The sequence below is a fragment of the Macrobrachium rosenbergii genome, chromosome 13 (assembly GCF_040412425.1).
Source record: "Macrobrachium rosenbergii isolate ZJJX-2024 chromosome 13, ASM4041242v1, whole genome shotgun sequence".
Classification (NCBI taxonomy): Eukaryota; Metazoa; Arthropoda; class Malacostraca; order Decapoda; family Palaemonidae; genus Macrobrachium; species Macrobrachium rosenbergii.
Window position 1 is genome coordinate 10562205 of NC_089753.1, and position 26958 is coordinate 10589162.

Below are 26958 nucleotides of genomic sequence, written 5' to 3' on the forward strand. Positions count from 1 at the left end.
CAATCACTAAACACTGCATAGACAACACTGAAACAGACATATGTCCACTCTGCCAAGTTAGTCCCCACACAATTACACATCTCTTAGTAGATTGCCCTAACTTGGCAGCCCTTAGACAACAACACAACATCCACACTACCACACAGTTATGGTCAGATCCAGTAAGCGTGGTGTCCTTCTTGCGCAGTGCAGGCTTCCTGGCATAACAGAGTCTGGGGAACCACAACAACAACAACAACAAGCCTCTTCAGGATGAAGACTAGCATAGAACTGAAGACTAATAGGAACAGTACATCATGTGCCAGTAAAAAGCCTGTAGTTACATTAAGACTTTGAGGTTGGGCTCAGTATGAGCAATGTGTGAAGCACGACCAAATTAAGCATAAATTTTTTCAAACTATTCAATGATCAACTAGGTACGTCAATCAGCTTGCAAAACTCTACCAAAACACTTAGCATACTACACTTACCAAATTAGTAGCCACTTAAATTTCATTTTCAAAAATCAAACATATGATAGTAACTACCACAACTGAAGGAATAGGTTCTTCTCCTTAAGTATAAATCGGTACAGCACTAAATTTGAGGGTAAAAAAACCATTAAATTTCTATTTGGTGGGAGTCACTCACAAAAGGCATACCTCTGACAATTACAACCTTATGGTCACGGTTACATTGGGTTTTTGCTACATCTATATTTAAAATAAAATAAAACTGGGACTGAATGAAAACTTACATTCTTTTAATGGCTCCCTCAAATTATAAAACTTTCAACAGGTTCTGATAAAGATTTGGTATAATGTCTATGGTGAAATACTTTCCAACTTCAATCATGACTAATAAAAGTTAATCATCTAGAGAGAATTACGTAATGAATGTTTTCGTAAAATATCATCAGAATCTTTTAAAGTTTCAGGTAATCTGCCACCCATCAGACAAACTGCATATATTCCCACCTTGTCCATGTCTTCTTGATTACTATGGCTTTTCTTCAACTCATCTTGTAAAGCGCATTCCTTATTTACCACTATTATGACTACTGCTTCTCTCACCTTTTAATCACATGCACACAACCATCTCAACTGAATTACCAGCCTTATTTTTAATACAATCTTCCATAAGTACTCAGCCATGAACCTCAACTAGTATCAGCGTCTTTTTGGACAGAAAAATATAAACATGTACGTCATAGATTTTTCTGTTTATTTATGGAATATTCATTATTTCTAAGTGGTCCAAGAACAATTTCACAACCTAAAATGCTGCAAAAGTTAACAAAAATTTTCTACTTCTTCCATGAATGCCTCTGCCACCACCACAGTATCTTAACAACTAGCTCAATTGCATTTCAAGCATTAAAAATCCTTAACAACCAAATTCTACAAGCAACCTAAAAATAATTACACAAGGTCTACAAACAGTACATCCAGTCAGTCACAAATTCCCACAAAACTTACATTTTCCAGAACTTTAAGGCAACGGTCCACCTTAGTAAGCTTTTCTAACAATGGATGCGTCCACGTCTCCAGTTCTGGTGAGAAGACCTGGGTGCATTGCGTTATTGTTCGTATTAGGTGCTCTATTCCTCCAAGCTCTCTCAACTCCTCTTTGAACCATTCTCCAGCACGTTTTGAGGTCAAACTGAGCAAAGTCTCCATTGCTAAATGACCCGCCTGAAAGTACAGGATTAATGTATTAATCATAACTGTCAGCTTTAAAAAATTAAGTTTCTATAATAACATTTACCATTCAACTCTCGTACATCAAAGACATATTTCAAATACATATCTAGTTAAATTATAAAAAAAAAAAAAAGGGGGGGGTAAAATTCCACTGTGCAGAAATCCACTTACCTAAAAACTACCCACTTCATTTTCCTAACTGGAACTGAAGGAAACAACAAAGGAAAACCATCCCCTTCCAATATTACAAATAGTCTTCTTTGTGGCTAAGTACTATAAGTACATGTTTCAAATAAACGGGTCCAGTGAATCTTAAAAGTTTCTTCACATACTAAAGGCCTTCCTGAAATTTATAACCTCCCCCTTCATTATGAGCACGAATAACAGATTACTACAATCAATGCTCCTACTCTAGAATGATTATACATTACTTTTTAATAGAGAAATAAGTCATATAAAGAATACAAAGCCTTACAATCTACAAGCATATATGCCATACCATGGAAACTATACATCTATTAAATCAGGACTCACATTAATGTTGTCCAAATTGAGATGCTTTGCATGGCCCTTCTTCTGCATGTCACGGCAGAGTTCCCGAATCCTCTTGTTTTGTTCTACCATAGTTTTGTCAGCAGGAGAAAGATTTGATGAGCTTTCAGCATCGGATTCCAGTAAATTGAGCATCAGTTCTAAAGAGTCCCTATCCAAATCCATATTTAGACGATCCTGTGACAGCGTAAACATTACAGTTGCTGCGCAGATGGCCAATTTCTGTTGAATGGAAATTCCAGAAATGTACAAAATTAGAAAATCTCTTCGAGTTTTACAACTTTATTAGAGAGGCTTTAGTCTGTTACATTTAAATAAAATGGAAAAGGTGTTACAGGTTTTAAATTCTAAAGTATCTAAAACCATACCAAACTAATGTGCAAATATATATACAGTAAAACTCCATATTCGTGTATTTCTCTATGGAACATACATACACATTATTTGTGGAAAATTTGCCCATTTGCAGTATTTTTCACTGAGAAATATTCACTAATAATTAATTTATTTCATATTTTCATGACTAAATGCACTTTTTGTCATAAAACTTTTAAAATACTCAGGTATAAGCATTTTTAGAGGTGTTTTTTGTGTTTGAACTATCAAAATGGGCAGTTCTAAGTGTTTTTAGAGGGATTTTGAGTATTTGTGGATTTTAGCTATTCGTGAGGGGGTGAGACTCATCCCCAAAATCTGGGGTTTACTGTAGAGGTAGTTCTCATATAAAGATAAACCTTTTTAAAATGTTCTCTGGGAAGGTGTTAACAGCTTCCCAACAAAATAGTGTGCAATCAAGTGCCAAATATAAACATTTTGGAACAGCTCTTCTTTTGTATATCTAAAACCATCACATCTTCGTTTCTGCCCCACTCATGTGAGCATGGCTTTATTGAAATAAAACTATCTTGTTAGAAGTGTTAAACTTCAGTGCATATGGTTCCTACAATTAACTGTCTCTTAACTTCGCATTTCAATATCCTTTTCCAACTAAGCCTAGCCTGCACTAAACAACAATTTGTCCTAGGGTGACTGCCACCTGTAAGCCAGAAAGGTTCTGTTCAAAGAACAAGAAGTATTATTCTATCAACTTGCTGATCCCTTTCTGAACAGGTTGAATGAGAGCTGCAGATGTACTGACATCAAAGCTAAAAATTCCATACTTTCAGAGAAATTTTTTGTTAATGAAGATTTCCCACATCACAGACGGCTACAACTATTATGAGAAATATTTTTACCTTCATACACCAACAAAACCATAAGTCTGATCGTCTGATTTTTAAGACAGAAAAAACTAATATGCAGAGAATCACGAAGAGTACACAACTTGCTCAAAAGCAAAAAACTGTACTATGACAGAAAATCTGAGAGAGATGTAGCTATTATAGGATATTTTTTGTCACCACAAGACAATTATAGTAGTCCCTCAACTTCCCAGACCCTTTGGTATTGGAGTTTCTGATGACTATCTAAATCTGTATAGTATGGGCTATACTTGAACAATCAAAATTTCCCACAAGTAAGATACTAACTTTCAAGTACAACTATCATTCACTTTCAGAGATTTAGCCACAAAATGATAATTTTCATGATAAAATTCATTATTTGGATACTACCTACTGTTATAGCTTTATCTTCATGCCATCTGGTGCGATCGACATTTTAAAAAAATCAAAATACGCTTGGCTAACCTGCGAGGACTGTTACTGTAGTCATCTGTTTTCTCACCAGATGGTGCTGGAATGTTTATGTTCGTCATAATTCTTCATGACCACCCAATAAGATGTGGGGAGGCTGGGTGGGTTTCCACTTCAACACTTGGTAAGTATCCAAATAATTAATTTTATCATGAAAATTATAATTTTCTGGGCTCGACCTGTGTCACCCAGTGAAATGGTTTCATTATTTGGAATGACTCTTACCTACTGTTAAAGTTAGCTGACTACCACATTGAATAAGGATGGTGGGTTAGTACAGCCAGAGAAACAGGGTTCAGCCAAATGAACAGAAAGCTTTTTTAATTGAGATAAAAGCTTCTCAACATTCCTGCCTGATTTGTGACCCTTACTGGTAAGTACTGTTGTCAGATGTTGGAACCACAACAGGGTGTAAGGTCCTTGTAGCAAGACTTGTCAGAGGATCCTTGCAGGGAAAAAAGGACGCTATCTTGTAGAGTACTGGTGACTCCTGTGCCTGAGTTGAAAGCCCATAACCAACAGTCCAAAACTAAAGGTAACTAGTACTACCATCAGTTAAGAAGTGCACTCCTATACACCAAATGTGTACCTTCATGCTCCCAAAATTCAATAGCAGGATTTCGAGATTTCTAACAACTAATGATAAGATAGAAAGTAAGGTTACTATCATATTTGGTTCAAGAGAAAGAGTCCCCACTGCAACTAAAGGACTAGGGGCTTAATACCTCATGCTAAAATTGAACATTCACAAATAATGAGGCAAATACAGTTGTAACTCTCTTGAGCTGCAGGGGCAACCTTCTCTACAAGAAGGTTTTAAAGGAAATAAAGATATGTTTACAGTACGGAAGCCACGTGGATTATTTCCAAAAAAGGTAAAAACTATGTAATCAACTCTGTGCATAGACTTTACCCATCCTGGACATAGGAGTGTTTGGCCTTCCAACACCACATAAATTCTTAACTTTTCTTCTTATGGGTTATGCCTGTTCAGGTAAACCCTTGAGTTCTAACTGGACATAAGACAGCCATTATTACTTTGCTACCTACTTAGTTAGATTAGGTGCTGTCACAAATCTGGGAAGGGCTTTCAATTCTAAATCTTTTCTCTAAGCAATCAAAGAAAAGAGGTTGCCACTAAATCAAAGCCAAAGAACAAGAAAGGGCTTGAAGCTCACAATATAAATTCTTAATAATTCTAATCTGGACATAAAGACAGCCACTCCTTCATTGCCTACCAAAGCAGTTACATTAGGCACTGTTAATACAACTGGGAAGGGCTTCCACCTCTATATCTTTTCTCTCAGCAATGAAAGAAAAGAGAAAGATTGCTATTAGAACAAAGCCCCCAAACAAGAAAGGGCTCGGGGATCACTAATACACTTTGCTGCAAGAGCTAAAAGAAAAGTGTCTTCAACCTTCGTAAGTGATGCCTTATCAAAAGGCTTAACTGCAGTTAACAACTAAACGGATACGTCTAAATTTCCTCATAAAAACATGACTGGAAGATGAAATTTCCAGCACAAAAGATTGAAAATCTCTTCAAACTTTAAATCATGAGCAATATTCCATTTAGCATGATGCAGAACTGAAAGCAATGTAAAGTGGTGTCCTTGATAGGTGTGACAGAAAACTGCATACCTGAGATACTGGTGGAGCTTAAAATAGGATACCTAGAGGAATGGGTGCTGGAATCACTCAGGACAAGCACCAAGATAAAAAAAACTATCCACTGTTATTGATACACAAGTCTAAAAGTGGAGAGCCTTCTAGATTTAAGGATTGCTTCCTTGGCCACCTAGAAATGCCACAGTTCATAACAGACAATAGACAATCTCCACATGGTGAGATAAAGATATGGAGGCTTGAGGGAATCTTCTCATAAAAGACTGTCTGAAGAGATCCTCCCTGAACAGAATACGAGGAGGAGCATCTACCACCAGGAAAGAAAGATAGGGGAGCCATTTCCTAGGGCCACAAATGCGCTATCAAAATCATCCTCGTGATCTGCAAAGTTTACAACTTGTTGAATATTCCCTCAAAACAGCAAACAAAGGAAAAGCATAAAGATCTAGATTTGACCATTCTTGAAGGAAGGCATCAACTGGCCATGCTTGAGGATCCTAGCATAGAGGGCAGTAAACTAGTGGTGTAGTGTCTTGGGCAGTCGTGAACAGATGGGTATTTGGGTCTCCTTACAGGATCCACAACTTCTGGTAACCCTAAAGATGAGGAGACTGACTATCTGACTGGAGACCCTGCCCTTTTCTGCTGGGAAGGTCTTCAAAGTTTTAATAGGACAAAACAAGGTAACAGAATGACTTTGCTGGGCTCTGTCCAAAGGTTAAGGTAGTTCTTGTTAGTCTGAACAAATCGCTTGATTTGTGTATTCTTGTCATCTTACTTAAGAACTGAGACTTGCTATGGCTATTCTTAACTGCTAAGAGCTGTAGGATGTTTACACTTCCACTTCCTGACATCAGATGTTTCTCAGAAGGCTGACCGAAAACAACTGAAAATTCATCTATGACTTCCTCACTTCCTCTGCCTTGGCTTAGGCCTAGACTTCCTCACTTCCCCGGACTTGACTTAAGCCTAGACTTCCTTACTTCCCCTGGCTTGGCTTAGGTCTAGACTTACTCACTTTCCCTGCCTTGGCTTAGGCCTAGACTTTGTCATTTCCCCTGACTTGGCTTAAGCCCAGACTTCCTCACTTCCCCTGACTTGACTTAGGCCTAGACTTCCTCACTTTCCTGACTTGACTTAGGTCTAGACTTCCTCACTTCCCCTGGCTTAACTTAAGCCTAGACTTCTTCATTTCCCCTGACTTGATAATGAAACCTAATTAATGGAAAATCATGTTTACAACCATCTAGATATCCAAACAACTCAATTTATTAAATAACAAGCTGGAAAATATATTTCCTTGATTTTTGAAATACGCCTAACCATGTAGCCATGCTAAACGCGCATATAACTTGGATTTAGTTTTTTTTTTTCTACGCCTTGTGTCTTATTTATATTTCATTCAATCAGATGCTAAACTTCTTTGTGCTTTATCAAAAGAAATCATAATAACTTTCGATATGACGCTATAAAAGTAGAAAGTTAATTTACAAATCACATTAGGCCAATGCTTATGCACTTGGTTCCTGCTGCCAGTCAATGGTGAACACTCGATATCACACATTGAGAGCCGCAGATGTTTCTATGGGGAAATTCTTTTTTTTGGGGAGTCCTTTTTTTTTTTTTCTTTTGATAAATAATTATTGAACTAACATTGACCATTCACTGGGGAAATACTTTCTGTGGTTCTACAGTTAATCACTGATACTTATTATCAGATAAAGAGGATGACAATAATTGGAATAAAATATACTAACTGGCAACCGAGTTTCTAAAGAAGTACGATCAATTTTGAAATTTGTAGCTTCACTTTTGGAACTTACTGTCCTGTTTTCTAATAATAATATAGAAAGTTTTTGTAAATTTTCTTCTAATATAAGTATTGTTTTATTTATTTTACTGAATTTTCTATTTAAATTATCTAATCATCTTCCAATTTGGTGTTTTATTTTTATTAATTCTGTTGATTTTTCAGACCACTATGGGACTTTGTGTTTTGTTGGATGAAATTTTGATTTCGCTATTGCTTTATCAGCAGTGTTTTTAATGAAATCGACCAGAAATCTATTTGTTTCATTATGATCTTGTACATACTCAAATGGTGGGATATCCCTAGTGTGGAATTCACGTAGTTCCCAATCTGCTTTATATAAATGTTATATTGAGGGACATGCTTGGCGGAATTATTTTATAATAATGAAATTAATATTGGGAAATGACCACTGGTATGCAAGTCATCAACTGTATTCCAATCCAATCTGTCTACTATGCTTGTTGTACAGAGTTAAGTCTACCGAGGAAAATGTTCTATGTGTTTTTGAAAAATACATGCTGATTTTGTTATTATTTATACAGCACATGATGTTTGAATCTATGAATTCTTCTATTTTACTTCCCTCTCTATCTGAGTTTGTACAATTACAGTCCCATATTGGGTTGTGAGCATTAAAATCACCTACTATTAATGAAGGTTCCTTGGCACTGTTCAATAATTCTTTAAGTTTATCAATGTTGTAATTTTTATTAGGTTGGTTATATAAATTATAAATAACAGGCAGTCCCCGGTTTACGACGGGTCTGGCTTATGACGTTCCGAGGTTATGACACTTTTCAAATATATCCATCAGAAATGATTTCCCGGTTTACGACGCATGTTCCGGGGTTACGACGCATCGTACACCAATCCGAAGGAAGAAATATGGCTCCAAAATGGCAGAATATGACATTTGATAAGAGTTTTATATACACTTACCAAGTAATTACGCATAGCTATGGTTCCTAACCTACAGCAACTTAGAAATTCAAAATTTCTTGCGGTGCTGTTATACGTTAATTGTGTGGGTGATAGCGTCCGCCACCATCCGGGGCTCAAGGAAACAAACCAGCGGAGAGCTCAATTCATTTTATGCTCCTATGTCCCGTGCAAAGGGGAGGAGGTGGAGCTCGATCATGTAATTACTTGGTAAGTATATATAAAACTTTATTTTATCGTAAAAATGTCATTTTTATATAAACAACTTACCAATGTTCATAAGCTGATTCACATTGTAAGGAGGTGGGAAAGGCATGGACATATTCTGCTCCAAAACATTAAGAAAGTGACAAAGTTTGGACAGAAAGATTCGTAACATTGAATAAATGTTTGTTGTTTCCTTACCTGTTGAAGCTGCTGCAGGATGCTGCCTCTGGTGCTTACTTCTCAACTTGTAGTGGCGTGGCAGTACAATGAGTCGCCACTACATTGGTGGGAAACTTATGCGGAGAAGTACACCCTATGCTGACAAAGTTTCAAAGATGCCCTTGCCTGGGCAAAGATCAGAATACTAAATGAAAACACTGTCACCTACACCACAGAATAAACCATAACCCAACCATTATTAAGTAAAGTCGAACTGGTGGATGCTCCGGGTACAATGTACCCCAGGCTTTAACGACTCAAAACCTTAAGTCAAAACAGTGGATAGCAAAGGGAACAGGTACATCCTCATGCTTCCTCCCAGCACCATACCAGCCACAGACAAAGGTCCTAAGTGCTATAATTTTCAAAACCAGTTTCTATGTCCTTGAGGTAGTGATGAGGAAGGGCAAATGGACTTGCATCTCCAGAACATCGACTGTAGGATTGAAGAAAAAGACAAGTTGTGCTTAAAGAGGGAAGTTGTTACTGCCCTAATTTCCTCGTGAGCTTTAACCTTAAGTAGAGTGAAAGCTTCTTCCTGGATCTGAGCGAGGGCTTTAATATTAATTCTCTCGGAAAAAGGATATGGCATTTTTGGAGACCGAGAACTGTTTTTAACGGAGCACCAGGTTGCTCAAGATCCTCTAATCTTTTCCGTCCTCTGAAGATAGTACCTGAGGGACTCACTGGGCATAGGGAGTCTTTCTTCTTCCTCAGTTCCTAATATATCCATAAGGTTCTTGATGACGACATGACCTAGGCCAGGGTTTAGAAGGGTCCTCGTTCTTTGTTAGGAAGCCAAGAGAAAAGGAGCAGACTGTGTTTCCTTGTGCAAAGCCTATTCTTTTGTCTATTGCTTGTAATTCGCTAACCCGTTTGGCAGTAGCGAGCGCCGTTAGAAAGAGAGTCTTTTTCATGAGATTCCTGAGGGAAACGGAATGGAGAGGTTTGAATTGAGGACCTGAGAGCCACTTCAGTACAACGTCTAAGTTCCAAGAGACGTTGGAAGAACTATCTTTTTTGGACGTATTGAAGGATTTGATCAGGTCGGTGATATCTTGATTAGAAGACAGGTCCATTCATCTGTGCTTAAAAACTGAGCTGAGCATCGACCTATACCCTTTGATGGTAGAGGTCAATAGCTTCCTGGACTTTAGGAAAATAAAAAAATCGGCTATTTGGCTTATGGATGTCTCAGAAGAAGAGACGTTATGGTGGCTGCACCACCTTCTGAAGACTGTCAATTTTGATTGGTAGAGCTTTGTAGAAGAAGCTCGTCTGCATTTCACAATTGCCTCTGCAGCTTGTCTCGAAACACTTTTTGTTTCTGGACAAGGCGCTTGACAGTCTGAAGGCTGTCAGAGCCAGAGCGGACAATCTTTGTTGGAATCTGAGAAAGTGGGGTTGTCTGAGCAGAGACCGTTTTTGTGGAAGTAGTCTTGGGTAGTCTACCAGAAGGCAAATCAAGTCTGGAAACCACTCCCTGTTCGGCCAAAATGGGGCTACAAGGGTCATGGAGGTGTTCTGATGCATTGACAGCTTGTTGATTACTTCCCTGATCATTCCGAAGGGAGGGAAGGCATACATCTAAGCTTATCCAATCCAAAAGTATTGCGTCTGTGCTCCATGCTAGAGGATCCGGGACTGGAGAGCAAAAGATGGGAAGACGGTGGTTTCTCAACGTCGCGAAAAGATCCACTGTGGGTTTGCCCCACAGTTTCCAAAGGTTGTCGCAGACTACTGGATTTCGGGTCCATTCGGTTGGAAGGACCTGTTTGAGGCGGCTTAATTCGTCCGCAATCACATTCATCCTCCCTTGAATGAACCGGGTGACAAGAGAGACTCGGTTCTCTTCTGCCCACAGAAGGAGATCCTTCGCTGTCTCGTACAGGGAGAAGGAATGAGTGTCCCCCTGTTTGCGAATATATGCAAGAGTTGTGGTGTTGTCCGCGTGTACTACAATCTTCTTGCCGTGGACCAGATCCGATAAGTATAGAAGGCCTAGGTGAATCGCTCTCAGTTCCTTTATGTTGATGTGAGCATTCTTTTGTTCTGTAGTCCATGTTCCGGACTTCCCGACCTTCCAGAAGCGCGCCCCAGCCTAGGTCGGAGGCATCTGAATAAAAATGAAGGTCTGGGTGCACTGGGAGAAGAGACTTCCCTTCCCCAAGTCTTTTTCCACACGACCACCACTGGAGATCCTCTTTGATTTCTGAAATAATCTGGAAGATGAAAGAGTCTGGTTGGGTTTTTCTGCACCAATTTGCTTTGAGGAAAAACTGTGGTGGTCTCATCCAGAACGGGCCTCCAGCACCCTGAGGCCTTCGGAACCACGAAAAGGCGATTGTAGAAACCTTCTGAGTGGGGCTCTAGGACTTCTTCCACTACTCCTTTGGAAAGAAGGAGTTCGACTTCTTGAAAGAGGGCCAAAAACTTCATGGAACCTTTTGAGTACGCTGTCAAGGCAATAGGAGATGTAGTTAAGGGAGGAGTCTTCACAAAAAGAATAGAGTAGCCATCTCTGAGAACCTTGATCACCCAGGGGTCTGCTCCTCTGTTCTCTCATTCCTTCCAGAAAAGTAGAAGTCTGGCTCCTACCTGGGCACGGAGGACTAACTTCTTACTTCTTGGGGTTGGATTTGAAGGAAGACCTCTTGATGGACTTTGTAGGGGGTCGGAAGTTTGATCTAGGTCGAGGCTGGGTCGTAGTTCTCCCTCCACGAAAGGGTTGAGACTGAAGAGGGGAGAATGATCTAGATGAGGAAGGCACAGGCTCCTTAGGACGTCTAGTGGACTGAGTCAACAAGTCAGAGGTGGACTTGCTCTGTAACTCTAAAAGAAAATCCTTCACTATGTTTTGAGGAAAGAGGTGAGACTTGTCTAAGGCAGCGAAGAGTAGAGCTGACTTCTGCATCGGTGAGACTCCTTTTGAGGTGAACGAACACCAGAGCTCCCTCTTCTTAAGGACACCCATAGAAAAAAGGGAGGCGAGTTCCAAAGAGCCATCTCTAATTGCTCTGTCTGGGCATGAAATAACTCCAAGCCAATCGGAGGCAAGATCTTCAGCTACATCTGGGCAGTCTTCAATTTTACTCCCTAGTGCCCCAATGGCCCAATCTAGGAAACTCAAGATCTCAAACACCTTAAAAATATTCTTGATAAGGTGGTCTAGTTCGGCTGAGGAAAACATTATCTTGGCCGACAACAATGCCTTTCTACGGGATGAATCCACCAGACCAGAGAAGTCCCCTTGGGAGGAGGCAGAAACTCCCAAGGAAGGGGCTTCCCCGGTGGCATAGTAAGAGTATCTCATCTTCAACAATTTGCTGGGCGGAAAGGCGAAAGTCTCTTTGCCCTGTTCTCTTAGCGGTCAGCCAGGCATGAACTTCTTTGAGAGCTTTCTTCGAGGAGGAGGAAAGAACAAGCTTGGGTAGTCTGGTACTTTCCGACGGTTGCTTTTTCATGAGGTAGGTAGAAGCTGGAGAAGTAGGTGAAGGAGGCCTGAAGAAGTCTGGGTAATTCTCCAACAGAAAACGCAGGAGAGATGTATAGGGAGAAGAGGGAACTGTATCCTGAACAATCTCTCCTTCCTCCGAAGAGATAGGAGACAATGATTTATCCTTGGACTCTGGAGCAGAACCAAATTTCTTCAAAAGACCCACAAGCTCAGTCAATTGGCGTTTAAGTGGGGCTAAAGAATTTTCCTGGACCGACAAAGGTGCATTGGTTCCAAAAGACGCAGCTAGGAATTCGGTTGTGGGCGTTGGAAGTTCGGGAATTGGCGCCGGGCGGTTTAGAGCTGAAATCTGGTGCGAGATGGCGGGCGCTGGGCGCTCATTGGTGGATATCTGGCGAATGTCGGCAGGCGCCTGGCGCTCACAGGCAGAATTCTGGCGTGAGTTGGCAGGCGCACACCCGTGGAAGTCTGGCACGAGTCAGCGGGCGCTTGGCGCTCGGAAGAAGATGGGCGCTTAGAACGCTTATAGTGCTCAGGACTGTCTTCAAAGAAATAAGCAGGAGAAACAGGCTAGACTTGAAAGCTGCAGGAAGGTTGAGGGCTAGTCTCTCTGAGCCTCTTGACAGCCAGGGGAGAAGAATCGCTAATATTCGCACGTCTCTTGAGTGGGCGCGAAGAAGAAGAGTAGCGATATAGCTTCTGGCGTGGACTGGAAGAATCCGAATCAGAAAGTCGATGCACAGGAACACCTTTCCAACGGCGTTTAGTCGAAGCCTGGGAGCACAAGACAGGCTCGACAGAGGGGGTGACTGCCCATGGGCAAACCCCGCCAAGCCTCCCTTGGACCTCCGGTATGTCTTCTCCCCAGTGCGGGGGAGCGGGACAGTGACCTTCGTCTAGGAGCACTGGTGGGATGGACAGCCACCTCCTCAATATTCACAGCACTATCACTTCTCACTGCACTGTCAACACTTACATTTTTTTCCATTAGAGATTTAATAGCTGACCCCATTTCCATAATGATACTAGATAATACAGTAAATTTCTGATCAAACCTAGATTCGAGGCTGGCAATGGCACTAAGAGTGGAATCACAGAAACCTGGAACAGGAGCAGATGGTAAAGTAGGAGGAGTTAGGGTAGGAGAAGGAGGAGGAATTGGAGGAGAGAGAGTTCCATCATCCCCTACATTTTCCAAAGGAAAGGACACTGCATTAGCCCTACTTTCAGCCCTAATGGCTGCTTTCCTCTTCTTATCTCTTTCTAATTTGTCTAGATGAGATTTCAATGTTTTCCATTTCTTATCCTCCCAATCCTGACACTCTATGCAAGTATTATCCTCACTACATTCTTGCCCCCTACATTTAGTGCATTTTGTATGAGAATTGTATGAAAGATTAGTTAGCCTAGTTCTACAACCCTCGGAACAAAAGCAAATACTAGATGAACTGGAATCCAACATCGTTAACTAAACAAACTAAAGTTAACTCGAACAACAATTCAAAACAATGGCAGCAAGCCACAAAGCAACAAATTCTGGGTACTTCACCAAAATTCATGCAAAACCAAGCTGAAAGGCGAAGAAGCAACTGCGTGAAAACTTTCGATGTTAACCGGAAGCCGGCAGAAAACAAATTGAGCTATCAGCTGGTTTGTTTCCTCAAGTCCCGGATGGTGGCGGGACGTTATCACCTACACACTAACGATAACAGCGCCACTGCGCGAATTTTGAATTTCTAAGCTGCCGTAGGTTAGGGAACCATAGCTATGTAATTACTTGGTAAGTTACTTTTATAAAATTAACAATAGTAACAGATAAGGGATAAGCAGGGGCAAAACTTACTCAATAAAAAAAAATTACCAAAAGTAACAGATAAGGGATAAGCAGGGGCAAAACTTACTCAATAATAAATATTACCAAAAGTAACAGATAAGGGATAAGCACGGGCAAAAGTTACTCAATGAAAAAATTAACAAAAGTAACAGATAAGGGATAAGCAGGGGCAAAAGTTACTCAAAAAAATTAACAAAAGTAACAGATACACGATAAGCAGGGGCAAAACCCATTCAATAAAAAAAATTTACAAAAGTAACAGATAAGGGATAAGCAGGGGCAAAACCCACTCAATAAAAAAAATTAACAAAAGTAACAGATAAAGGATAAGCGGGGGCAAAACTTACTCAATAAAAAAAATTAACAAAAGTAACAGATAAGGGATAAGCAAGGGCAAAAGTTACTCAATGAAAAAATTAACAAAAGTAACAGATAAGGGATAAGCAGGGCAAAAGTTACTCAAAAAATTAACAAAAGTAACAGATAGGGATAAGCAGGCAAAAGTTACTCAAAAAATTAACAAAGTAACAGATACGGGATAAGCAGGGGCAAAACTTACTCAAAAAAATTAACAAAAGTAACAGATACGGGATAAGCACGGGCAAAAGTTATTCAAAAAAATTAACAAAAGTAACAGATACAGGATAAGCAGGGGCAAAAGTTACTCAAAAAAATTAACCAAAGTAACAGATAAGGGATAAGCACGGGCAAAACTTACTCAAAAAAATTAACAAAAGTAACAGATACGGGATAAGCAGGGGCAAAAGTTACTCAAAAAAATTAACAAAAGTAACAGATACGGGATAAGCAGGGGCAAAACTTACTCAAAAAAATTAACAAAAGTAACAGAACGGGATAAGCACGGGCAAAAGTTACTCAAAAAATTAACAAAAGTAACAGATACAGGATAAGCAGGGGCAAAACTCAAAAAATTAACCAAAGTAACAGATAGGGATAAGCACGGCAAAACTTACTCAAAAAAAATTAACAAAAGTAACAGATACACGATAAGCAGGGGCAAAAGTTACAAAAAAATTAACAAAAAGTAACAGATAAGGGATAAGCAGGGGCAAAACTTACTCAAAAAAATTAACAAAAAGTAACAGATAAGGGATAAGCAGGGGCAAAAGTTACTCAAAAAAATTAACAAAAGTAACAGATAAGGGATAAGCAGGGGCAAAGCCTACTCAAAAAAATTAACAAAAGTAACAGATAAGGGATAAGCAGGGGCAAAAGTTACTCAATAAAAAAAATTAACAAAAGTAACAGATAAGGGATAAGCAGGGGCAAAAGTTACTCAAAAAAATTAACAAAAGTAACAGATAAGGGATAAGCAGGGGCAAAACCTACTCAAAAAAATTAACAAAAGTAACAGATAAGGGATAAGCAGGGGCAAAACTTACTCAATAAAAAAAAAATTACCAAAAGTAACAGATAAGGGATAAGCAGGGGCAAAAGTTACTCAAAAAATTAACAAAAGTAACAGATAAAGGGATAAGCAAAAAATTCAAAAATATTAACGAAAGTAACAGATAAGGGATAAGCAGGGGCAAAAGTTACTCAAAAAATTAACAAAAGTACCAGATACGGGATAAGCAGGGGCAAAACCTACTTAAAAAAATTAACAAAAGTAACAGATAAGGGATAACCAGGGGCAAAAGTTACTCAATAAAAAAAATTAACAAAAGTAACAGATAAGGGATAAGCAGGGGCAAAAGTTACTCAATAAAAAAAAATTAACAAAAGTAACAGATAAGGGATAAGCACGGGCAAAACCCACTCAATAACAAAAATTAACAAAAGTAACAGATAAGGGATAAGCAGGGGCAAAACCCACTCAATAAAAAAAAATTAACAAAAGTAACAGATAAGGGGTAAGCAGGGGCAAAAGTTACTCAATAAAAAAAAATTCACAAAAGTAACAGATAAGGGATAAGCAGGGGCAAAACCTACTCAGAATGCAGAGTATAAGATTTCTCATTCAAACTCTTCAAGTAAATGTAGCTGGGTCTATTTTACATGGAATAAGGGTAACCAGAATTATTGGGTATTCATGTAACCAATGTGTTTCAAAGTAACCTATTTAATCAGGATGGTTTAATCATATGGGGAAGAAGCCTCATGAAAAAGTGGAACAGGATTCTGTGCAGTGAAACAATGGAAAGAAAAATATTTACATTTACAGGAACAAAGATGGAAGCAAGCGCCTCAGAAGCCACCACCAGCATATTTAATGAAAAGGAAAACAAACACACCTCTATTTGGTTTTAAGACATAACATATTGAACCTAGTTTGAACCATATGTAACAGCAGGAGATGCAGAAATATGCTTGCCAAATAGAAAAATATATAAAAGAAATCTGAAAGAGATGAAGGCGACAACTACTACTTGAACTTGTACGCTGAAGACACCTTATGTTCTCCATTAACAATCCATCCACCTACCTTTCTCATGTTGAGGAGGTCCTTTTTCTCATACCTATCAATCTCGTGATTCCAACCAAGAATCACACTCAGTATGTTGGTAATTCTAGTGAGAATGCAATTTTTATACAATAATGTATACAGAATAAGGGTCTACATGCACCAAGGTAATGTACATCATAATATGAGATCTCCAAATCTAGATTTGATAGTGATCTGCTTAACAATGAGGGGGCAAAAATGAAGGTACCCATGAGTTAATCTGGCAATTAAAATGCCAGTGTCCATAAATCAAGAATGGTTTGCACCCTGTATGAATGTAGAAAATTCTATTGTACAAGAATACTATAACAAATCAATACATCTAAACTAGTCATAATGGACTCTCTACATACTGAGGTGAAACAAAGGAACATAACTCCACTTACATGGTCAGTATGAGCATCAGACAATGAATTGAAAAACTTGATAACTGTGCCATGTGCCCGCAAGTGCATCCTAAACGCTGGTACCATACACTTCTGAGCCAAGTTTAATGCAGCCAAACATCTTGTTGATACTGGCATGGCAGCCCTAAAGAAAAATCACATCAATCAATTGCAGAGGAATTTATCAAAATACCATATGGATTTAAAAAAGCAAGGAGCACAAAATACTGATTATACCCACAACTGCACAACATTTAATACCTAAACAACAATATTAAATGTACCGCAATTTCCAATCTACCAAACGCAGTTTATACTGGTTATATATACAGTATACTGGTCTACATAAATAATAAACATAAAAAACACCTAAACCCTTTCAAAATTTTGTGACAATTCAATTTTATCTTGCTGACAAATCTTCAACTATCACCTGCTCATACTCTGAGACAAAATTGGAAGATATAATTGCTAATCAAATTGCTGAACAAAACTAGTCTGTCTTGGTATGTCATTCAAATACTTTCAAGTACTAATGTTAATGTTAGAGAAATAAAATATCTTATTCTGTTTTGGAAAACACTGAAAAACTACTGAAATATATTAAAAGATATACATGGTATTCAACTTTTACATTCAACACTCTAGCTGTATAAAAAAATAAAGTCCAACTAACCTTAATGCATCTAAGAAGTACTCAACATCATCATTGAACTCCTGGAACTCTCCTGACTCTTGTAGTTGGTGTGTTTTTTTGACATTTTTCACAACTGTATAAAACTGTAAGAGGAATAAAATTTCATTATAGCATTAATCATATGTATAAAACTCAAGCTAAAAATATAAACTCTCAAAATTATTGATGAACATAAACCAATTAAATACTCCTTGCAATCCATGTGACCAAAAATACCAATACTGCTGTAACAAAATATACCAAATTAATTTTCCAGTTAGAAAATGACCTACATCCACATTTTATCTAGCTTACCCTTTAACCATAAAAGTGAATTGCCAGATTAATATTAAACACGAATACAGTGAGCCCCTTACAGTACACTACAGGCAGCACTAATAGTAATTCTGCAGCTTATATTGATTTACCATCACAACATTACAGTATATCCAAGTTAGGATATTCAATAAAGAGAATGGAACCAGATATGCTACAGCATATACTTTGGAATCATGGTGAGCCCGCTGTACCCACATCTAAGTATTTAACTCCAGCCTCCAGCAGTGAAAACATATCTTATTCCTCTCCCCAAGGCCAGTGATGTGAGGTATGCATTAAGAGCAGGCAATCTCAACTAGAAAGAGTTGATAGTCAAAACTCCTCTATTTGGGATTCAAAACCATTGGTAAGGGTGCCATATTCCTACGGTAATTCAAAACATAGCACCAGACATACACTCACCTTTTCTTTTGAAGCAAAATACCACACAGTTTCCATGTTTGTTCCAGCTCTGACCAGCTATGGAATGACTTTCCTAGTCGTGTATTACGCTAACAGTTTGAACTTTGTAAATTCAAACTAGGTGTCAGTGTATTTTTATCTAGGTGGTTTACGCAAGTCTTGCTTCAGTTTTAATTCATGTGTTTAATTTTTTTATACAGTGTATTCTTTACATTTCTATTTCTTTTTTTTTGGTATTCAGCTGCTTTCCTTACTGGACCTCAAGGGCTTGTAGTACAGTATCCTGCTTTCCCAACTGATGTAGCTTGCACAAAAAATAACCTACCCAAAGGTTTCACCCACCAAGAATCCTTTTAGGATAACACGACCTCAAAATTTTACTAATATTGTTGAACAGGCTATCTAAAATGATCTCAGCAGTACATTTCATCAATGCTACGATACTCTTATGAAATAATTATATAAAGTACACAAATAATAGCCAGTATTTGATCAAATTTGGGGATTGGCACCCCAAAAATTGGGTTGAAACTCGGCCCAACATGCTTTTTTATTTTCTTTTTCCTTCTCTCAGATTAAAGAGTAACTCATAATGCACAGCTAGGTGAACACTGAAGCTGATACAAAACTTTTATATATATAGTGAACCCACCGTATTCGTGGGGGATGCGTACCACATCCCCCGCGAATAGCTAAAATCCACGAATACTTAAAACCCCTCTAAAAACACTTAGAACTGCCCATTTTGATAGTTTAAACACAAAAAAAAAAAACCCTGTAAAAATACTTATACCTGAGTATTTTAATAGTTTTATAAAAAAGTGCATTTATTCATGAAAATTATATGAAAATACAGTAATTAGTGAATATTTCTCAGTGAAAAATACATGAATGGGCAAATTTTCTGTAATATGTCCGTGAATCATGAGAACGCTTGATATATGGGGGTTTACTGTGTATATATATATATATATATATATATATATATATATATATATATATATATATATATATATATATATATATATATATATATATATATATATATATATATATATATAAAGTAATTCACATGAACATACTGCTGTCACACCTGCACAGTTTTGACCTCATTTATACCACTTGACTTGGCAGATATTTATTTATATATAAATATATATCATTCAGCTTAAATATTAGAATTGTCAGTGTATGAGTTTTAGCTCCCAATGGACACGAGTGTCAGAAGAGAGAGAAATGAGAATAACTTTACTCCTGTCCCCCTACACAATTTTTTTTTCTTCTAAATAATTGTCTTTAAAACTTATCTCCTCCAGTATTTACTGGCAATTTTAATAATTCAAAATCCATCATATTCTACAATAATAAGGCTATAATGTGACTAGTAAGCTTTTTCATATACTGTATATATGTAAAACATTTTCAAGGAGTTTTATTTTTCAACAAATCAGTTACATTCATATATATTTTTATAATATACAAGAAGTCGCTGCACAGCGCGCCTCCCCCCCAACCTAATTTACCCTTTGTTTATTGAGAATAAAGTTGCTGCCGCATGGCCGATCATATTTGACCTAGATATCAGAGCAAAGTTATCAACATTTCAATCTGTCCTTCTTTTTACCTGGAACAGATATTGAGATGACACGGATAAAAAGGGCAAGGAGAGGAGACGGAATGCTGCTCCCTAAACAGATTAGCTCAACTAAGCTGCTTAAAACAACCTTTCTAAAGGCAAATTAAGCTGCCTGAGTTGTCTTTATCCGCAGGAAGCCTGGGAAGAGGAAACCAATCGCTGACCACCTGGCAAGTGACACATCGTTTGCACACGGCACCGACCCCTGGCCGCATGCCTTAAAAGGGCAGTAAGCAGTTAGTCTTGTGAGGAGTCGACGAGCAGTCGTAGGGGACAGCTGAGAGACCGTTCATTCCCCCCCTGTCCGGCTACAGACTCGTCATCCTCGAGGGACAGTGTGCATTGTCAGTGTGAACGTTCCTCATCATTCTTCGCCAGAGACCTGCTTCCCCTAAGAGGGACCTATTCCCAGTGGACTCATCTTGGACTGTGCCTTGCCGTTAGTCAAGACTCCAGTAGAAGGATCTTCAGGTATTGCAAGCCCTTTATCAATTTACTTAACCATTTTCCCTTCTAATGCTTTTTGTAAATATAATTCTTTAATTTATCCCAAGTGTTTATGTAACATTCCTTATGAAGTAGAGCCTTCAGCTCCTAAATTCACCCCTTTTTTTAGTGTTTTTTACGATTTCCCTTTACATAAGTCAGAACTCCAAGGCCAATTAAATAAAGTTTCCGTTGCCGGCCTGTAAAAATACCATAAACTCAGGGCAATGCGTAAAAATATAAAAAATTTATTTGCGGATTTTTAAAACTCACTGGTCATAATAGTTAACTAACCTATGATCTAATGCTTGACATTCTAAATTTCATTTTATATTGAGGGAGAAAGATTCTAAAATCCTTCATTTTTTCAAAAGATATTTATAATAAAAACCTGAACAATTTACACTGGTCCTATGTTATATAAGCACAAACAGCACAAGCATTGCAAGCTTTAATGGTCTAAACTAGGGGAGAAAAAGAGGACTTACTCTTGATCAATCTCAAACCTCTTTTCCCATAAAAGCCTAATCAATACTGGCCTCTTTTCTGACAAATATGACTACTACGAGTAATGTAGAAACCCTTCAAATTTCACAAGATTTCCTCCATTGACTACTCATCCAGCATGCTGGCAACTTCACTATCCACAATAGGTAAGGTACTGCTCACAGAACATCATATGCAGCACTGATTTTTTTTTTTTTTTTAAATATCCCTTTGGCCATCACATGCGTTGCTTTCTGTCTCATATTTTCATGTTATAATTGTTCTCCTTCCTAACTTTTATGATAATTATTTCAGCTACTCTCTTTCAAATCTAATAAATAAACTCTATGGCCTACTTAAACTGCTTCATATCTCTTCATCCTGGATGGGGTATTTTACCATATATGAACAGTGTAACTGAAAAGACAACTAGACTTGGTGCTAGTGGTACAAGTAAGGTGAGAATGGAATTTGGTTCCCCTACTTCTGAACCTGCACCAGTTATGGGTTGGCTCACTCTACTACAGGTGTCAATTGGTTGTGGAACCAACCACTACTGGTAAAACTGGGATTAGGGAGGAAAAACTGCATCAAATTCATGACTTTCTACGATAAAGACTTGTTCAAGAAATGCTAATAATAATCTAGTCCAAGCAAATTTAAAAGAAAAGATGGGAAAAATCTGAGTGAAGATGACTTTATTCTAGTAATATTCAGGCAGAAGTTGACTGGTACCTTCTTAATGACCAGCAGTAAGATATTGAAGGACAAACAAACCTGTTAAATGAGTCTGGGACTATGCACAATTTTGCATCACTTCCCAGTGTATGACAGATTTAGATGATCATCATCCCTAATTCAACAAGTCCTGTAAGTGAAACTTAAACAGTCCAGAGATACAACTCAGTGGTTTCATTAAACAACAGTAATCATAGTAATAACATCAACTATGTACTGCTGTGGCATGGAATTACTGTAGACTCACTGAGACAACCAAAACATGTAATGACAAATGTATCAAAGAAAACTGTACAATGGAGTGAAGACTTACTCTATCCATGATGCAGAGACTTGGAGAGACAGCTAACTTCTTATCACCCACCAATCAACAGGCAGAACTAGCCAAAAACTCTAACTGGTAAGAGTTTGAAAATAGGCCAAAATTTACCTCTTGAAACATTAGGTTGTATTTAATTAGATGGAAGTAAAAAGGAATTAAATTCATACTTTTCTATGCCTGTTTAAATGGCTCACACTACCCTGGACTACTCAAAATGAAGGGCTAGAGGATTTAGGGGATTGACCTACATTAATCCCACCACTTACAAACCTACAGGTACCTGGAGTAACAGCCAACTCAGCCTGTTCAACTGGTGCTTCTAAGTAGAAATTGGGGTAACAAGGGCCTAAGTATTTAATGTCAGCAATGGTTGTGAACACATGTGTGGCATCTCAAACATCTGACAGCCAGTCTACTGAAATGACTCATACAACTTTTGAATACTCAAGACTGAAGAAAGAGGACATTTAAATAGTGCCTCTAACATTCCAAGGCAAGTCTACTGAAATGGTTCACACAATCTTGGTCAAATCAAGACTGAAGCTACAGGAAAGTCTGCAACAACTGACCAATGACCTTGCTCCTATGCTGTAAACCACTATTCAGCCTCAAATTCTCACTTGTAAAACATTTTAATCTTCATCCGCTGTTTGAGCAAAGTTGAGTAATTTGTCAGAAACAGTGCTGCTTACAGCCTCTCTATTCAATGTTTGTAGTCTTTTACATCAGTGCATGTCATAGCCTTACCATGTCAGTAATTGTCTTGGTACTCAAAAGGGACAGCCTTTCTCTTAAACCCTTGGCCATAAATTTCATCTGAATGTTTTCCTCAACTGCAGTTGGAGCACTTGTCATAACTTGGCAAGTAAGTTCTCAATCGCCAAGTCTATGGACCTCTCACTCCTTCCTGGAACAAAAGCTGGGCAAAGAATGCAGTGATAAAGGAGATCTGGCCAAGTGTCCTTTAAAGATCATAACCCATCTTAGAATTGAAGAACCTTGTGATTGTATGCATTAGCAGAGAATACATACAAGCCATAAGGTGCAAGATGTACACCAAACACAAATATGGACCAGAAGCAGGCAGTGAGGCGATGGCAGATAAAGAAGTGACAGGAAAACCAGCAGAATTAATTTCTATGAAAAAAGAGAGCTATAAATGTAGGATGGACTGAGGTATGGTTTTGATGGCTGGTTTTGATGGCCAAAGTCCAATCACTGGGACCCTGAGGTCACTGACCACCATAATAAAAGATCCAGATTTTTTCAGAGTCTGATGGTGGATGTTTTAAACCTCACATATTATGGAAATTTAGTATTTCTTTAATTTCTTGCTATCTTGTAAATGGTACTTACTCCATAATGTACTTTGATAAATGTTATAAATTCCAACTTCTTTCTCTCATTTATTTTATATGCTTCCCAATACATATTTCTCTCTAAATACTGAAAATCAAGCACTTTAGAATTGATGATTTGTTAAACTTCAGATTTTGAGTAAATACAAAAACCAGTGAGTTTACAGTAAGATTTGACTTTACTGCACGATACCATATTCTATGGAGGCTTCGTAACAATTATAATCTGAGGCATGCAAAACCTTGGACCTCATATCAATTCCGGAAAATCTGTATTTGTGAAGCGTGAAGTTATCAGGAAAGGGGTCTTTTACCTAATGAAGCTTCTTTTTTCCTTTTGCTCTGTTCTCCCAGGAATTTAGTTTGGTTAAATATCCACAGGAATCGGTAAGGCAAGAATTTTGAATTTGTGTCAAAAGAAATGCAGTGCACCAATAATCTTATTTTTAAGCTTTGGCAGACATTTGCTTTAATGTATTTACTTTGCTATTTGCTACTGATTATTTACATTCACATTTAATTTTTCTTAATTGTTAAAATGAATGATACATACTACTGTGTATATAAGTTGTACCTTTCTCTTCTGATCATTTTTTTTTTAAATCAAATCTTGCAGTCAAAATGCATGGAATTCAGGCTTGCTCTACAAGAATGCATGCTGATTTTGAATATGAAAGATTAAAAAAATAATACTGATAAATCTGATCATGTCTGCAAGTTGAAAAATAAAAACATTTTGCAAAAAAGAAAACAGCAGCAATGAAGCTATAAGAAAAACAATAAAACATACTTTTAATGTTTACCTATACCATTAAACAAAATATTACAAAACCTACTGTGAATTCCAAGACAATGAAATAACATTTTGTGTCTTTATGTGAACATCATCCTTGCATTTGATTAACTTCAATTGAAGAAAAAAAAAATATATATATATATGAGAGACAGAGAGATGAAACCAGCTTATCTTGTGAAACAAGATTTTGCATCTTTATGGTAACACTACATGTCTTATTACCTTAAAAGAAAAAGTCACACACAAAACACACACACACACGAATCATATTAACCTCCGGTGGGGAAAAAGAATACATACCTGCTTTGCAACCTTTGGACATTTGACGCTTGTTACAGACTGCTTATCAATGGAATCATCCAGTGAGCCAGAGGAAGTTGCAGGCCATGTATGCACCCTCTTCAGTGCTGAAGGAGGATCAAAGTCAAAGTCCTCAAATGGAGATGTGGAGGATGTCATGCTTTGGCTGCTGGGTAAGGTTGCAGGTGCCTCTTTGGTTGTTTCCTCTTTGTCCTCTTGGTCGTGCCACTTATGCTTGTAAGTAGCCCTCTTTTTGGCATCACTGTCAGCATTCCTACTCTTAAAAATGCTCCTCTTTTTGATAGACGGAGCTGGCTGATCAGTCTTACTCACTTCACTCTCTGATTTGGTCGAATGAGTACGTCTAAAGGACTCGAAGGAACCCTGAGATGAGAACATATCTTCCTCCTCTGCTGTGTCTGCCATAGTATTTGTGTCCTTTGGCTCTATGTTATCAAGGTTTGCGGGGTCAATGTTTGTCCTATCCTCTATCTCATTCTCATCAAAGTCAGTACTGAACAAATCAATATTATCACCACTTTCCCTCCCACCCACAGATGACACTCCTGGACTGATGCCTCTTTCTAAGGGAGGCAATTTCTCAGGTACCCCAAAGTCACTTGATCCCACACCAAACACTGGAAGGTCAAAATCATCATTCAACGAACCATCACACACAGACTCATTAATAGGGTTTTGCTGCGTATCAATTTCAGACACTGAAGATACCATATTTTTTGTTAGGTATTTATTCAACTCACAAGACTTGGAGACTTTAGAACCGTACGTCTTTTTAGCATTACTTACACTATTATCATTATTAACAGACTGAGGGGTCTGACACTTAGTTTGGGTCCCTGAAAAACTATAGTCACTATCATCCTGACATACATCTATAGGCAACCCCGTTCTTTGGTCCACCAACCCTGGAAACTCAAAACTAGAATCATAGCTTGAGTTAAGCGTCCGGTTGGGGCTCTCTAGCCTGTCAGGAGAGCAGAGCATCGTTGCTCTCGCTGACGCAGCTGCTATGTTGATTTCTGGAGCTTTGTACTCTGGCTGAGGGGAGGCACCTGCGCCATATTCCTCAGAGGAGTCAGGGTTTCCCTCACTGTAATCTTTTGTGGATGGAGAACTAGCATTACTAGTTGATGCACTATTTGCACGGGAATCGTCACTAGGCAGTTCCACTGTACTGGAATAAGTTTCCTGAGAACAAGAGGCATCATCACGGCTTTTGAATATTTTCAATTTAATACCACTGCCGGATCTCGAACTGGTCACAACAGTTTCGGAATTATTGGGTTTGGAAACGGATACCTTCGGCACAGTCACTGGTGATGATTCACGCGTATCTTTCAACGAACTCTGACTAGAGTCAGGAGTGTCAAGAGAAGGTAGAGGTGGGAGTTTAATATTACTAAGCCCATCACTCACTTTACCCCGACTCTTGTCAGGTACACTGGGTCTGACTGGTTCTGATACACAATCAGAAGTCCTACTTTTAAAGAACTTTCGAGGTTTACTGAATGTTGATATGGGTGGTTTGACTTGTAATGAGGCCCCATTGGCTGCTCCACCATCATACCTGAATGCATCTTCTCCAATACCAGAAGGTGGAGAATCATCTGGGTAAGGTCTCTTGTTGCTTTCTTCTTTCCCTGATGAGAGAGAATTAACATTAATATTAACTATAACTGTAAAGCATTAATACATATGAACTTCTCTCTAATTAAGAGCATGACCTCATATTCGGCTAATCTAGTACATTTTAGACATTAATGGTTTCACACAATATTAGGAATAAAAATGAATGCAGTAAAATCTACAAAAGTCAACCAGTCATTGAAATTTCCTGGAAAATTTGTATGTTGTACACTTCCCAAAACTGACATGAATAGTTGAAGCTATAAAAGAGTGCATAGAGGGGGGGAAAGATGGTTCAACAGTGGGTGGGAAAAGGGGGTTAAATAGCACAAAGTAGACAGAAAAAGAGGGTTCAATAGCATTACGTGCTTCCCTACCATCTTTCGATGTGGCTCCTGGTCTAAATCATCCTTTGTGCCTGTTATTCATCTCCTGTGATCACCTAATGAATCCCCTGAAAAGCTATACAATATAGCATTTGCATGTATGCAACCTGTGGCTATGTGTACTTACAAGAAGCTGAAGCATGATTTTACACAAATATTTTGAAATCTTTTCTCTACACCATTTACCTGAGCTTTGTGTTTATTAGGAGAGTTTGGTACCAGTAACTCACACTCAGCAAGGCCTCCAAATTCAGTGTGCTAACATACACCCCATTCCCCTCCATGATTATAAGATTCTACATACTAAAGATTGAGGTATTACTCTTACAATGGCCTCAAGTGTAGCACATAGATCAATGGAATGGAATATAAAATTTAGGCCTAAGGCCAAGCACTAGAAACTATGAGGCCATTCAATGCTGAAAGGGAAAATGAAAGCAAAAAAGTTTTGAAAGTGTGACAAGAGGAAATCCTCACAGTTGCACCATGAAACAATTGTCAAGAGAAGGT

The 26958-nt window shown here is 38.3% G+C and overlaps 1 protein-coding gene across 1 annotated transcript in view; it reads right to left on the reverse strand.

The window, feature by feature from the left end:
• wapl (wings apart-like) overlaps positions 1-26958 on the reverse strand; it is a 57241-nt gene that overhangs the window by 22998 nt on the left and 7285 nt on the right. The window contains exons 3-7 of the mRNA XM_067114188.1: positions 24416-26076; positions 17553-17656; positions 16877-17021; positions 2217-2456; positions 1458-1673 (exon numbers count right to left, since the gene is read on the reverse strand). Coding sequence (XP_066970289.1) covers positions 1458-1673; positions 2217-2456; positions 16877-17021; positions 17553-17656; positions 24416-26076 — 2366 coding nt within the window. The remainder of the gene's footprint in view (positions 1-1457; positions 1674-2216; positions 2457-16876; positions 17022-17552; positions 17657-24415; positions 26077-26958) is intronic.